Source organism: Phocoena sinus, chromosome 7, assembly GCF_008692025.1.
Source record: "Phocoena sinus isolate mPhoSin1 chromosome 7, mPhoSin1.pri, whole genome shotgun sequence".
Classification (NCBI taxonomy): Eukaryota; Metazoa; Chordata; class Mammalia; order Artiodactyla; family Phocoenidae; genus Phocoena; species Phocoena sinus.
In genome coordinates, this window is record NC_045769.1 from 114,980,219 (window position 1) to 114,994,324 (window position 14,106).

Below are 14,106 nucleotides of genomic sequence, written 5' to 3' on the forward strand. Positions count from 1 at the left end.
AGACAGTTTTATATTTCAGTAATAACTCACTGAAGCACATACAAATAGACTAGACTACAAAGCATGGTAACAATGACCACGAGTACTCAAGAAAATTTACATACATAGTAGGAAGCATTAAAACAATGAGTGGGGGGCTTCCCTGGTGGTGCAGTGGTTAAGAATCCACCTGCCAATGCAGGGGACACGGGTTTGAGCCCTGGTCAGGGAAGATCCCACATGCCGCGGAGCAACTAAGCCCGTGTGCCACAAGTACTGAGCCTGCGCTCTAGAGTCCACGAGCCACAACTACTAAGCCTGTGTGCCACAACTACTGAAGCCTGTGCGCCTAGAGCCTGTGCTCCGCAACAAGAGAAGCCACTGCAATGAGAAGCCCGCACACCACAACTAGAGAGAGCCTGTGCGCAGCAACAGAGACCCAACGCAGCCAAAAATAAATAAATTTATTTAAAAGAAACAAACAAACAATGAGTGGGGACCATCAATCCTAGCTTTGACCTTCCCACAGACAAACCACTTAAGTTTCTACATCTAAATATTAAAACTTACTAGTAAAATGTATGCTCCTACGGTCCTTCCCTACCTTCTGAAATGATCTATGAGTATCTACATTTTCAGTGGAATGTTTTAGTTTATTAATTTTACTAAACCACAAGTAACTTAAATTACTTCTGAATCTAAAGCACACAAATGCCCTATCATTTCATGTATTCATAGCTAAAATCTTTTTAGTTTGGCCTAATGATGTTGCTTTCTTTTCTTTTTTTTATTTTTAAATTGAAATATAGTTGACTGACATCTCCTTAATTTAAGAACACTGAACATTTTCTAAAAGAGATGTAACGTTATCAATTTTTTAAAAAAGTCATTGAGTCAGATTTCATTTTTCGTAAGTGAATCTGAAGTCATTAAAACATAAACATTTCCCATTACCATGAGTTTAAATTACAGGATTTTCTGATTTGAAGACAAGTCAGGATACCATTTAGTCTAACCACCTCATCAGTCACAATAAAATAAAAATAAAGTATATTATCTCATGCATTAGATTTTTTAAATGAAGTAAAGATTATTAAAAGAAACAGCATTTATGGCTCTTCTATTAATGTTAGTCAACAGATTACTCACATATTGGATTATTAAATGTAAACTGTTTAAGTGAGTTCACTAGCCACAGTCAGGAGATCAACTATTTTCATTTTCTAAAAGAGGGAAAGAGTCATTTGAAGGAGGAAAAAAATCCAGTTGTACTCACCTAATACAAAGCATCAGAACACTTTACTGTTGTTAATAAACTAAACATGGTTGGAAATGCTTTGCATTTAAAACTAAATTTCAAGGTATTTTATTAACAGTTTTAACCTCAGAGATCCACCCACTCAAGCTTGCTGTCTATGTTTCCTGTTGAGTGTGGAAACTTCAGAGAAAAAAATACCACACTTCATCAGTGTTTGCAATGTGGTAAATTTATTTTCTGACCATGGCACCTTATTTTTCTGTTGCATGGGAACATTCTTCTGCTTTTTTCTTAGATATTATATGATAACTGAAAAAGTCTGAAAGCAATTCAAAGAGTTGATGTATCAGAAAAATAAGTTAACATTCATTATTGCTGAAAAAAACAACCTTACATAAAAAGTTTAAGGAGAAATCTTTTCTAACTATTTACACTGCCAACTAAAATTCCAAGGAGTGGACAAGAATTCTAGAATTCTCTAATACTCTAACAGAATAATTTAATAATTGCTAAAACCATTAGGGTATTTTGATAGATATGCATCAGATCATCACAATCCCAGAAAAGCTTAGCCTTTCAGAGCTAGCAGGATCATTAAAACAGTACTATTCAGACCTTGTCCTAGATGATGACTTATTATTTCAAAGTAGAGTCATACAATTCCAGCACAACAAAAGAAACAGGAAGTTATTTGGGGCCCATCATATTGGAATTTTATCTCTACTACTCACTGAATAATGCATATTTGTTTTATGAGATAACCTGTTAAACAATTTCACATTTTAATAATGCATATATAAAATGAAGAACTATCTGACTGGTGACTATCATACTAAGTGAAGTAAGTCAGACAGAGAAAGACAAATATCATATGATACCACTTATATGTGGAATCTTAAAAAAAGTGATATAAATAAACTTATTTACAAAACAGAAACAAACTCACAGACTTAGAAAACGAGCTTATGGTTACCAGGCAGAGAAAAGTGGGGGACGAGAGATAGACTGGGGCTTGGGATTCCCATGTACACACTGCTATATTTTAAATAGATAACCAGGGACTTCCCTGGTGGTCCGGTGGCTAAGACTCCACGCTCCCAATGCAGGGGGCATGGGTTCGATCGATCCCTGGTCAGGGAACTAGCTCCCATATACCGCAACTAAGAGGTCACATGCCACAACTAAGACCCGGTGCAGCCAAATAAATAAATAGATAGATAGCTAGGTAACCAACAAGGGCCTACTGCATAGCACAGGGAGTTCTGTTCAATATTCTGTAATAACAGAAATGGAAAAAGAATTTGAAAATGAAGATACTTGTATATGTGTAACTGAATCACTTTGCTGTACACCTGAAACTAACGCAACACTGTTAATCAACTATACTCCAATATAAAATAAAATTTTTAAAAATTCTTTTTAAATATTAAATTTAAAACATAAATAAATAATAAAATAAAATGCATTGGGAACTGCTCTGGAAAAAAAAATGAACTAGTAAGATGCAGGTGTAACTATCTGTATATCTTTCAAAATCTGATATGCTCAAAATATTAAAGCATGTACACATATAAAGGAAGTCACTTGCATGTGATATTAACATTAATATATAAACACACCTATGATTTGGTATTCATATTAGGATATCATATTACAGTAGAACTAGTTATGAAATCATGTTCAGTATTTTTACAAATATCAAGCAAGACAAAAAGTTAAGCTTCTTGTTAGGAAAAGAATAAAAAAGTGCAAGTATTTTGTTATGGTGCTGTTTTAACAGAAGAATCAGAAAAATATTTACTTTGATTTTAACAAGTCTGAAAGGAGTGTTGCAAAAAAGTTATAGTACTAAGAACTAGAATAAATATGTACATTTTAAGTTAAAACAAAGTTGATAGGAAGTAAACTATTCCTTTCTCAAGAGCAATTTCAAGGAAAATGGTTTCAAATTAACAGTTTACTGTACATTTTACCTTTCTACAGGTCCTTATTACTTTCTAACTGGAAACAAGAGTATCTATGAGGGCTTCCCTGGTGGCGCAGTGGTTGGGAGTCCGCCTGCCGACGCAGGGGACACGGGTTCGTGCCCCCGTCCGGGAAGATCCCACATGCCGCGGAGCGGCTGGGCCCGTAAGCCATGGCCGCTGAGCCTGCGCTCCGCAACGGGAGAGGCCACAACAGTGAGAGCGCCGCGTACCGCAAAAAAAAAAAAAAGTATCTATGACTGTGGAAAGGAGGAATTTGAGTAATTTCAGTAGCTGTATCTATTGGGGCAGACATCTCTGTGTTTTTACTTTCTTTCTTCCTCCCTTCCGAAATAACGAAGCCACTAATATGACACCAAGATTTATATTTAATAGAGAAACTGACAATATTTCCCTCAATAAATCTAAAAATAAAGCCAAAATAAATCAATTTCAAAACTTTTTTGAACAAATGCTGAAATGAATTACATCATTCAAATTCAAGTTAAACTTATCACAGCAAAATGCTATATGCCCTGACCAGTGAAATCTTTCCTACATCAAGGCATTTTTCGTTGACAATTTTCTGATTGGAGAGATCATTCATAGACAAATCAGGATGAGGATAAGCCAGGAATGAAGGGGGGAAAAAAAAAAACCCACGTAAATTTTATTATTCAAACACATAAAAAATCATGTTCTAATGATTTTTTTGTTTCAAATGTCTTTACTCCAAGGAACTTGTAATATTATTTGTTTTTTATTTTTACAAGCATTCCAGGCACATTGCTGGCACAGCCTCAGCCTCAGAAATGACTCTGACTGTGCACGCGGACCGGTGGCAGGACGAAGGGAAGGATCTTGCAATTAAATCTACAGCTCAGGATAAAAGGACTTAAGTGTTTAAGATTTACTGACATGAACGACTGCAGATTTTTCAACATTGAAGAAAATTCCTATGATATGCTAAGTGATAAAAACAAGCAAGAAAAAGTATGAAACAATTTTTAAAACAAATAAAGTATAGACATACATATCAATATCTCTGTGAGTATATACATGGCAAAATCTTGAATAGTAAATACAAAACAATTTTAAATGATTGTGTTGGGGGTCACGATTTTTCTTTTTTTTTTTTTTTTTTTTTTTGCGGTACACGGGCCTCTCACTGTTGTGGCCTCTCCCGTTGCAGAGCACAGGCTCCGCGGCATGTGGGATCTTCCCGGACCGGGGCTCAAACCCGTGTCCCCTGCATCGGCAGGCGGACTCTCAACCACTGCGCCACCAGGGAAGCCCTACGATTTTTCTTTATGTTATTTGGCATTGTTGGAGCTTTAAAAAACAAAATGAGCCATCACTTGTGGAGTAGAGAAAGCAATAAAGCAGTTTCTGCTTTGGGAGGAAAGAAAAAAACAGCAGCTTTTTACCCTAGAAACACAAAGCAGGAGGTCTTTCAGACAAAGACTAAGAGCAAAATTAAAGTCAAAAGCAAAATTCTCCACTTCTCGTTTATTAAAACTCTCAGGCCTCCACTGGCAGCAGACTCTAAGCTCATGACCTCTTTAAGGACTCACCCTCTCTAAGCTATTTTCACTGAAAATACACTGCTTCATTTAAAAAACATCTACCATACCCCACTCATTAGAGAACTGTGGCTACTGTGGTGAATTAAGACAGACAAACTCCCGTCCTCCTAGAGCTGACATCCTACCTAGTGAAGGAGACAGACAATACACGGGATCATCTTTCACATCTGAGACAGGGAAGGAGTCAAGCGTCTCACGCAGAACAGCAAAAACTACCGCACAGAGGTTAAAAGTGTGGGTAAGAACCTGGGATGTCTGGTTAGAATCTTGCTGCATCCCTCACTCTCCGTACAATCTCAGGTAAATTATTCAAACTCGCTCAGTTTTCTCATCTGTAATGGATTTATTACCTCACTGAGTCTGGGGGCTGTCAGTTAATATACAAAAACTACCTGGCACAGGTAAGTACAAAATAAGCATTAGCCATTATGAGATTAACTGGTCACCCTCTTCCACTCACATCCCCACAGAGTGATTCTATCCCAGCAGCCAGGCTAATCTCCCACCCTCCCCCATCTTTTTATTTTGGAACATTTCAAATATAAACGGAAGTAGAAAGAAGAGTCTGATAAACCCTGTGTACTCAGGCCCCAGGTTCAACAGCATCACCATGAGAACCCTGTTTCACCTCGCCCCCCAATTATTCTGAAGCAAATCCCAGAAACCATACGATACTTATAGATACTTCAGTTTATCACTCTAAAGCACAAGAACTCTACCACATTTTTAAAATGCAAGTCAGTTTATATCCCTCCCATGCCCCCAGTCTCCCTGGCCTCCATTTACAATTCTAAGTCCTCACCGTTCCCAGCACAAGGCCACACAGACTCCGGCCGCTGCCCGCCTGTCTAGCCATCTCCTGGACCACTGCCATGCGCACCCTGCCCACTACTGGCTCCGGCCCAGGGCCTTCCCTGCCTCAGCCCTCACTATATGAGGCGCCTGCTCCACCAATCAGAGTGCAGCCTCCATGAGACTAAGAGGGGTTACTTGTTCTTCACTGTGTTCCCAAGGCCTGAAACAATGCTCGGCACAGTAGGTCTTCAGTAAAGATTAGCTGCCACCAATCTGGTCACTCTCCCTCCTCAGAGCTCTCGGCTGAGTTTTCAATCACCTATTGGACAATCTGGTTAGATCGTTGCTCGGGCATCTCAAACTAGACCTGTGCCAATTTAACGTCTTCTATTACGAGTCTGTTCTCTCCTGTAGCCCCTGTCCATTTTATGTCACTCCAAGCTGACGAGTCTCTCCAGACACTCCTGCCTCTCACACACCTCCACCAAAGGGTCAACAACTTGTGCCTGTTCCACCTGCAAAATAAGCTCCTCAAATTTGTTCCCTAGTAACCACTTAACTGTCAATGTTTTAGTTCAGGCCTTTGTTATTTTCATTTGGATTACTGCAATAACCTAACCGGTCTCTGGGTACCCAGCCTTACTTCTAATTCATTCTCTATCCTTGCTTATAAAACTATTTTCTAAACCATAAATCTGATCATGTCATCTCACTTGTTGAAAAGCAAACTGGTTATTAACAGATCTTAAAAAATGAAGATAACAAAATGCACCCAAATAAAAAGCAACTTATTTCTTAACAATATGATTTAAAGAAAGAAGAAATGGGCTGGATAATATATGAGATGAGTCACTATGTTTCTCAAAAATGTTAACAAAAGGGAAACAAGCCTTCCAACAAAATGTTATATTAATAATATAATACTTGATTCTGCCTAGTCAGGGTTACAATCCTCGGTCCACTAAAAAAAACCTGATTGAGTAAACTAGACAAACTATTTCATTATTCGCTCAACATAATTTATCATTTAATTAAAGAAGGAATCATGTGATAATTCTGTAATCGTATTTGGAAAAAGAGTTTTTAGCAATTTTAACCTTGCTTTAAAAAAAATTCAGACACTGAATTAGAAGTGGCTTACCTTGCAAACACCCTGTCTTTATTTGCCTTTTCTTTGCCATATTGAACTGACTGGACTTCAGTTCTGCCACTGAAATAGATAAATATGTACAATAAGAAAACCTTAAAGAGAACTACAAGATAAAATGACAACACACAGCATGACTATACTACAATTACATGAGACAAGATATTTCTAGCAGAGAAAAGGGAGCAGAGGGTAAGAAGGAAAGAATGGACTATATTCCACTTCTACCTGGATGGATGAAGCTTAATTACAGTTCTTCCATTAATGAACAAGGATGTGTTCCAAAGACACTTTGTTTTCAGATACTCCTTTGTTTGGGAGTGAGTATGAAAGAAGTAATTCTGTCTGAGAGGAATTCCTCCTCTGCTATGCCCTGGAAAGGCACTCCCTCTAGACTCAGAAACAGGTTGCTCTGTCCCAGCTCATCTAAGCCCTGCCCTCCTGCCACGTCTGCAGTTTGGCTAATGTCTTTACTACTCCTTCAACAAGGGCCTGACACATGGGGGGAGATCTCGAAGAACTGCTCTTTCCTTGGGCAAGCTCTTCCTCCTCACCTACTGATAACGATCACAGACACATCCTCAAATCCCTCCACGTCCAGATACAGGCAACTCCAGATATTTTTGTATTAGAAGGAATGAAGGTCAGAATATGGTTAAGAGTTGGGCATTACAGGGGGTTATCTTGAAGCTGATTTGTCTCCCAAGCACACCGTTTATGCCTGGGAACTGAGCTTCCTCTGTGGTACTCCAATGTGTTGAGAGCAAATTTGTAAATAAAACCTTGGTTCTCAGAGAATCTGTTACTCGACACATCACATTATTTGAGTGAATGAACACAAATGTTTAGAATATCAAATATAACCATTTACATAGATGGAAATTTAATATATATAAAAGCATACAAATATAGGTTTCCAAAGCTAATAAGCAAGCAATTTTAAGATCATCTTCTATGGACAAGTATAGATAAGTGTGAATAGAATGGCACATCTGTTCAAGTTTTAATGGAAAGTCAGAAACATTGTCACGATTTTAAAGTTTAGATAAGTTGATGTTTCTTAATATATTCCCTCTAAGAAGGATGAGCTATACTTGCAATTGTGAACAAGGTAACAGATTTAGGTTCACCACTGCTTTGTACTTCCACATTAGAACAAGGACTGTAATCCCCTGGACATTTTGGAACAGAGATAACAAGGGGGTGTGTGTGTGAGGAGGCTGGTAAAGGAAGTATTAAATCCCCTGATATTCAAAATTCCATCTATCAGTCTTCGTGAGAGACGACAAGAGTGCTAGTATTCCCAACCATTGCTGATAATGAGGGGGAAAAGCATTTATCCAATGTGTATCCATTAGGGATAGGACTGTATCCAGATAAACATGTCAGGCTGCCATTCCTACATCGCTCACAAGATTATTAATCATTTTGGTGATTAAAAAGTATTCTGGATACGTTTTTGAAGTTCTTAAGGACTATAAACAGAAAGCCTAGCTTTCACAACTACAGACATCTACGGCTGGCTTATACACACGAATTTAACTTCACGTTAGCCGAGCTGCCCAGGCCTCAGTCCTGTCCTGCTCTGTCTGCTACGCCCCGCATCTGGGAGGCTCCCCTGCAGGCTGGCTTTCTGTCAGTTCTGCCTTTTTTCTGGTGGGAGATCAGAAAGCGGAGCAAGTCAGAAGCAGGTGACCGTCAGATGCTGGCAGCCGCTGTAACAGCAGCAGGGACAGGGCACAGAAAGAAACAGAACCCGCAGATGATGCCACCCCTGATCAAAGCAGCACCGCCCTGGAGATCCAGAATCAACGGCAGCAGCTCACCAGTGCGGCAGCAGGTCTCAGCTTGCGGGCTCCAGCCCAGAGTGACACAAGCTTCTGACCCTCAGGCATTACCCATTCTTCCTGCTGCTTCTCCAAACCCCCTCCTTTTTGTTTTCCCAGCCTTTCTAACACCTGTGTTAGAAACCAACTGCCTCGATTAAATTGCTTTTATTTGAAAAATCAAAAGAGCTTCCTGTTTCCCGGACTGATAGACTAATTTTCCAGGAAAGAGGATTCAAATGGGACATTATTACTCAAAAGGCTGAATTAACAAGTTGAATTTCATAATAAAAATATAAAGATTAAATTCAAATATGAGGGGAAAATGAAGTGTTTATATGTCATATTATCCATATTATTCTACAGGGTTTAGTATAATTAGAACAAAATGTAAAACTGTAACATAATCTAAGAACACTAAATTCTGACAGCAAGATACTTATCTTAAGAACAGTGAGAATATACCAACTGGTGAAAGCATGCAGGCTTCTTGTAAGTAATTCAAGCAATATCGAAAAGCATGACAAAAAAAGTAAACAGATTTAGCCACAGCCATACCCCTAAGAAGTAATCTCCATTATGAGCAGGGAAAAATCATTCTGAAACTCTATATATACATAGAAAAGGCTACAAATATGGATATAATTCTATTACAATGTGATTATGCTATATGTGCCACAATGAAAATACTAAATGGATTTCTCTTGAATTAAAGAAAAAGGCTACCATTCATTTACAAAAGAAGAAGGAGGAGGAGAATAAAAAGGTCAGGGAAGGGCTTCCCTGGTGACTCAGTGGTTGAGAGTCCGCCTGCCGATGCAGGGGACACAGGTTCGTGCCCCAGTCCAGGAAGATCCCACATATGCCGCGGAGCGGCTGGGCCCGTGAGCCATGGCCGCTGAGCCTGCGCATCCGGAGCCTGTGCTCCGCAAAAGGAGAGGCCACAACAGTGAGAGGCCCGCGTACCACAAAAAAAAAGGTCAGGGAAAACCTTAAAAGCTTAGTGTATTAATATTTAATTTTTGTTAATATGGATTCACATAGTTCACTAGTCCCTGCTCCCTCTTGCTTTCTTATATTATTACTTTTACTTTGCCCAAGTTTATAACATTTTAATACTATTCTGTAGTTATAATTCTCATAGTTGTCAAGGATTCGTTCCATATTTAAAGAATTTAATCTTTATTCTGACTTCTTTCACCAAGGTGCTTCTTGAGTCATTCTGAATTCTCTCTTAGATGGCTTAACTTTACCATTAATTTTTTTTTTCAAAATAGGCTCAGAGATGTTATATTCCCTGAGGTTTTGTATGTTTGATACTGTCTAGCTATTGACTCTACACTTGAACGGGAACCTGGTTCAGTATTTTTCGGTCGCTTGTTTCCTTTAAGACTTGACAGACAAAGCGTGGCCCATAAGCTACATACAAACCTGAAGAAAGGTTTTATGTAGCATTCACAGTGTTTAAAAATATTTAATCCCAAATATTTAATCTAACAAGACTGATAAGGGAAAAAGAGAGAAGACACAAATTACCAATATCAAGAATGAGAGAAATGACCTTATTAGATTCTAGAGATATTGAAAATATCATAGGGTAATATTACAACCTTTTTGCCAAAATATTCAAGAACTTAGACAAAATAGATAAATTCCTTGAAAACCATGATCAAAGTCCACCCAGGAAGAAAGAGAAAACCTGAACTGCTTCATTGGTATTAAAGAATCTGAATGTGCTGTTCAAAAGCCTCCTATAAATAACACTTCTGCCTTAGAAAGAACTGGAAAATTCTATCAAACATTTTAAAAGGAAATAATATTACTAGAGAAACTCTTCTAGAAAATTGAAAATGAGGAAATATTTCCCAACTCATTCAATGAGGCCAAAATGATCCTGACACCAAACCTGATAATGACATTACAAAAGAAAACTAAAGAGAAATATCCTTCACAAACATAAATGCAAAAATTCTAAACAAAATGTAAGCAAATTAAACAAAATAATATATAAAAAGGATAACAGATCATAACCAAGTGGGGTTTCTCTCAGGAATGTACGGCTGCTTTACCATTTGAAAGTCAATCAATATAATTCATCAAATAAACAACTAAAAAGAAAACTCATATGATCATTGAGATAGCTGCAGGGAAAGCACTTGACAAAAACCAATAACCAATCCTAATAAAAACTTCCCACAAATGCGAAATAGAGGAACTGCCTCAACATGCATGATATAGGGCATGTGTGAAAGCTCACAACCAACATCACACTTAATAGTGAAATACTGAGTGGCTTCCCCTAAGATAAGGAACAAGACAAGGATATCTGCTCTCACCGCTTCTACTAAACGTTATACTGGCGATTCTAGCTGGGGCAACAAGTAAGGAAAAAGGAATAAAAAGGATCAGAATAGAAAGGAAAAATTAAAACCGTTTTTGGCCTCTAGGAAGAAAATCTTTCGGCAACTATAAAAAAAGCTCCTAAAATAAATGAGGTAAAAGCGAAGTTTAACGAAACAAGATCAACATAAAAAAATCAATTGCGGGCTTCCCTGGTGGCGCAGTGGTTGAGAGTCCGCCTGCCGATGCAGGGGACACGGGTTCGTACCCCGGTCCGGGAAGATCCCACATGCCGCGGAGCAGCTGGGCCTGTGAGCCATGGCCGCTGAGCCTGCACGTCCGGAGCCTGTGCTCCGCAACGGGAGAGGCCACAACAGTGAGAGGCCCGTGTACCGCAAAAAAGAAAAAGAAAAAAAAAAATCAATTGCATTTCTAATTAACTGTGATGAACAATCTGAAATTAAAATATAATAAGACAATTTATAATAGCATCAAAAACATGAAATAATTAAGGATACATTTGGAAAAGATGTGAAAGAGGTACATGCTGAAAACTACTGCTGAGAGAAAATTTAAGTAAATAAAAAGATATACCATGTTTCACGAGTCATAAAACTCAATTTTTTTTTTTATTGGAGTATAATTGCTTTACAATGTTGTGTTAGTTTCTGCTGTACAATGAAGTGAATCAGCTATGTGTACACACATATCCCCTCCCTCTTGGACCTCCCTCCCACCCCACCCCACATCCTGCCCATGTAGCTCGTCACCGAGCACCAAGCTGAGCCCCCTGTGCTATACAGCAGGTTCCCACTAGCTAGCTATTTTACGCATGGCAATGTATATATGTCTATCCTAATCTCCCAATTCGTCCCACTCTCCCCTTCCCCCGGGTCCACACGTCGGTTTCTATTTCTACATCTCTGTTCCTGTCCTGAAAACAGGTTCATCTGTTACCATTTTTCTATATTCCACACATATGCGTTAATATACAATATTTGTTTTTCTCTCTCTGGCTTACTTCACTCTGTATGACAGACTCTAGGTCCATCCACATCTCTACAAATGACCCAATTTCCCTCCTTTTTATGGCTAATATTCCATTGCATATATGTACCACATCTTCCTTATCCATTCATCTGTCATTGGACATTTAGGTTGTTTCCATGTCCTGGCTATTGTAACTAGTGCTGCAATGAACACTGGGGTACATGACTCTTTTTGAATTATGGTTTTCTCAGGCTATATGCCCAGGAGTGGGATTGCTGAGTCATATGGTAGTTCTATTTTTAGTTTGGTTTTTTTTTTTTAATAAGTACATCCATACATTTTTTGAAGATACGATTATTTATTTTTGGCTGCACTGGGTCTTCGTTGCTGCACATGGGTTTTCTCCAGTGGCAGCGAGCAGGGGCTACTCTTCATGCGGTGCACGGGTTTCTCATTGAGCTGGCCTCTCTTGTTGCGGAGCACGGGCTCTAGGCACAAGGGCTTCAGTAGCTGTGGCTCGCGGGCTCTAGAGCACAGGTTCAGTAGTTGTGGTGCACGGGCTTAGCTGCTCTGTGGAACGTGGGATCTTCCCGGACCAGGGATTGAACCTGTGCCCCCTGCATTGGCAGGCGATTCTTAACCACTGCGCTACCAGGGGAGTCCCAATTTTTAGTTTTTTAAGGAACCTCCATACTGTTCTCCACAGTGGCTATATCAATTCACATTCCCACCAACAGTTCAAGAGGGTTCCCTTTTCTCCACAACTTCTCCAGCATTTCTTGTTTGTAGATTTTTTGATGATGGCCATTCTGCCCAGTGTGAGGTGATACCTTGTTGTAGTTTTGATTTGCATTTCTCTAATAATTAGTGATGTTGAGCATCTTTTCATGTGCCTCCTGGCCATCTGTATGTCTTCTTTGGTAAAATACCTGTTTATGTCTTCTACCCATTTTTTGATTCAGTTGGTTTTTTTGATATTGCACTCCATGAGCTGTTTGTGTATTTTAGAGATTAATCCTTTGTCTGTTGCTTCGTTTGCAAATATTTTCTCCCATTCTGAGGGTTGTCTTTTTGTCTTGTTTATGGTTTCCTTTGCTGTGTAAAAGCTTTTAAGTTTAATTAGATCCCATTTGTTTATTTTTGTTTTTATTTTCATTACTCTAGGAGGTGACCCACCTCCTAGAAGATCTTACTGTGGTTTATATCAAAGAGCGTTTTTCCTATGTTTTAGCTCCATTTTTCTTTCCCAAGATTGCTCTGGCTATTCGGGGTCTTTTGTGTTGCCATACAAAGCATAACATTTTTGGTTCTAATTCTATGAAGAATGCCATTGGTAATTTGATAGGGATTGTACTGAATCTGTAGATTGCTTTGGGTAGTAGAGTCATTTTCACAATGTTGACTCTTCCAATCCAAGAACATGGTACATTTCTCCATCTGTTTATGTCATCCTTGATTTCTTTCATCAGTGTCTTATATAGTTCTCTGCATACAGGTCTTTTGTCTCCCTAGGTAGGTTTATTCCTAGGCATTTTACTCTTTTTGTTGTGAAGGTAAATAGGGTTGTTTCCTTAATTTCTGTTTCTGATCTTTCATTGTCAGTGTATAGGAATGCAAGAGATTTCTGTGCATTAATTTTGTATCCTGCAACCCTACCAAATTCACTGCTTAGCTCTAGTAGAGAAAACTCAATATTTTTAAAATGCCAATTCTCCTGAAACTGATCGATAGTTTCAGCACAATTCCAGTTAGAATCCCAGAAGTCTTTCTTGTAGAAACTGATCAGCTAATTCTAAAATTCAGATGAAACTGCAATGGGCCTAGAACATTCAAAACAACTTCTAAAAAGAACAAAGTTGGAAGACTAATACTAATAGTCTGGACTTAAGACTTACTATTAAAAAGTAAGAAATAAGTCCACCCAAATGTGGACCACTGATTTCTAGCAAAGGTGTAAAGGCAATGCTGTGGAGAAAGAATAATCTTTTCAACAAAAAATGCTAGAACAACTGGATATCCATATGTAAAAAGACAAGCGTCAATCCATACTTCACACCATATGCAAAAGTTACTTTCAAATCGATCATAGACCTAAATGTAAGGGTTAAAACTGTAAAACTCTTAGAAGAAAACAGGAATAAATCTTTGTGACCTTGGGTTAGGCAAAGATTCCTTAAATATGATACCTTAAACATGACACCAAAAGAAAGATCCATGAAAG

General features: G+C 38.5%; 1 protein-coding gene across 2 annotated transcripts in view; it reads right to left on the reverse strand.

The window, feature by feature from the left end:
* The window catches only part of PTPN4 (protein tyrosine phosphatase non-receptor type 4), a 185,168-nt gene that overhangs the window by 47,551 nt on the left and 123,511 nt on the right, over positions 1–14,106 (reverse strand). For both annotated transcript variants that reach the window (XM_032637276.1, XM_032637275.1), the window contains exon 13: positions 6,724–6,792. In XM_032637276.1, coding sequence (XP_032493167.1) covers positions 6,724–6,792 — 69 coding nt within the window. The remainder of the gene's footprint in view (positions 1–6,723; positions 6,793–14,106) is intronic.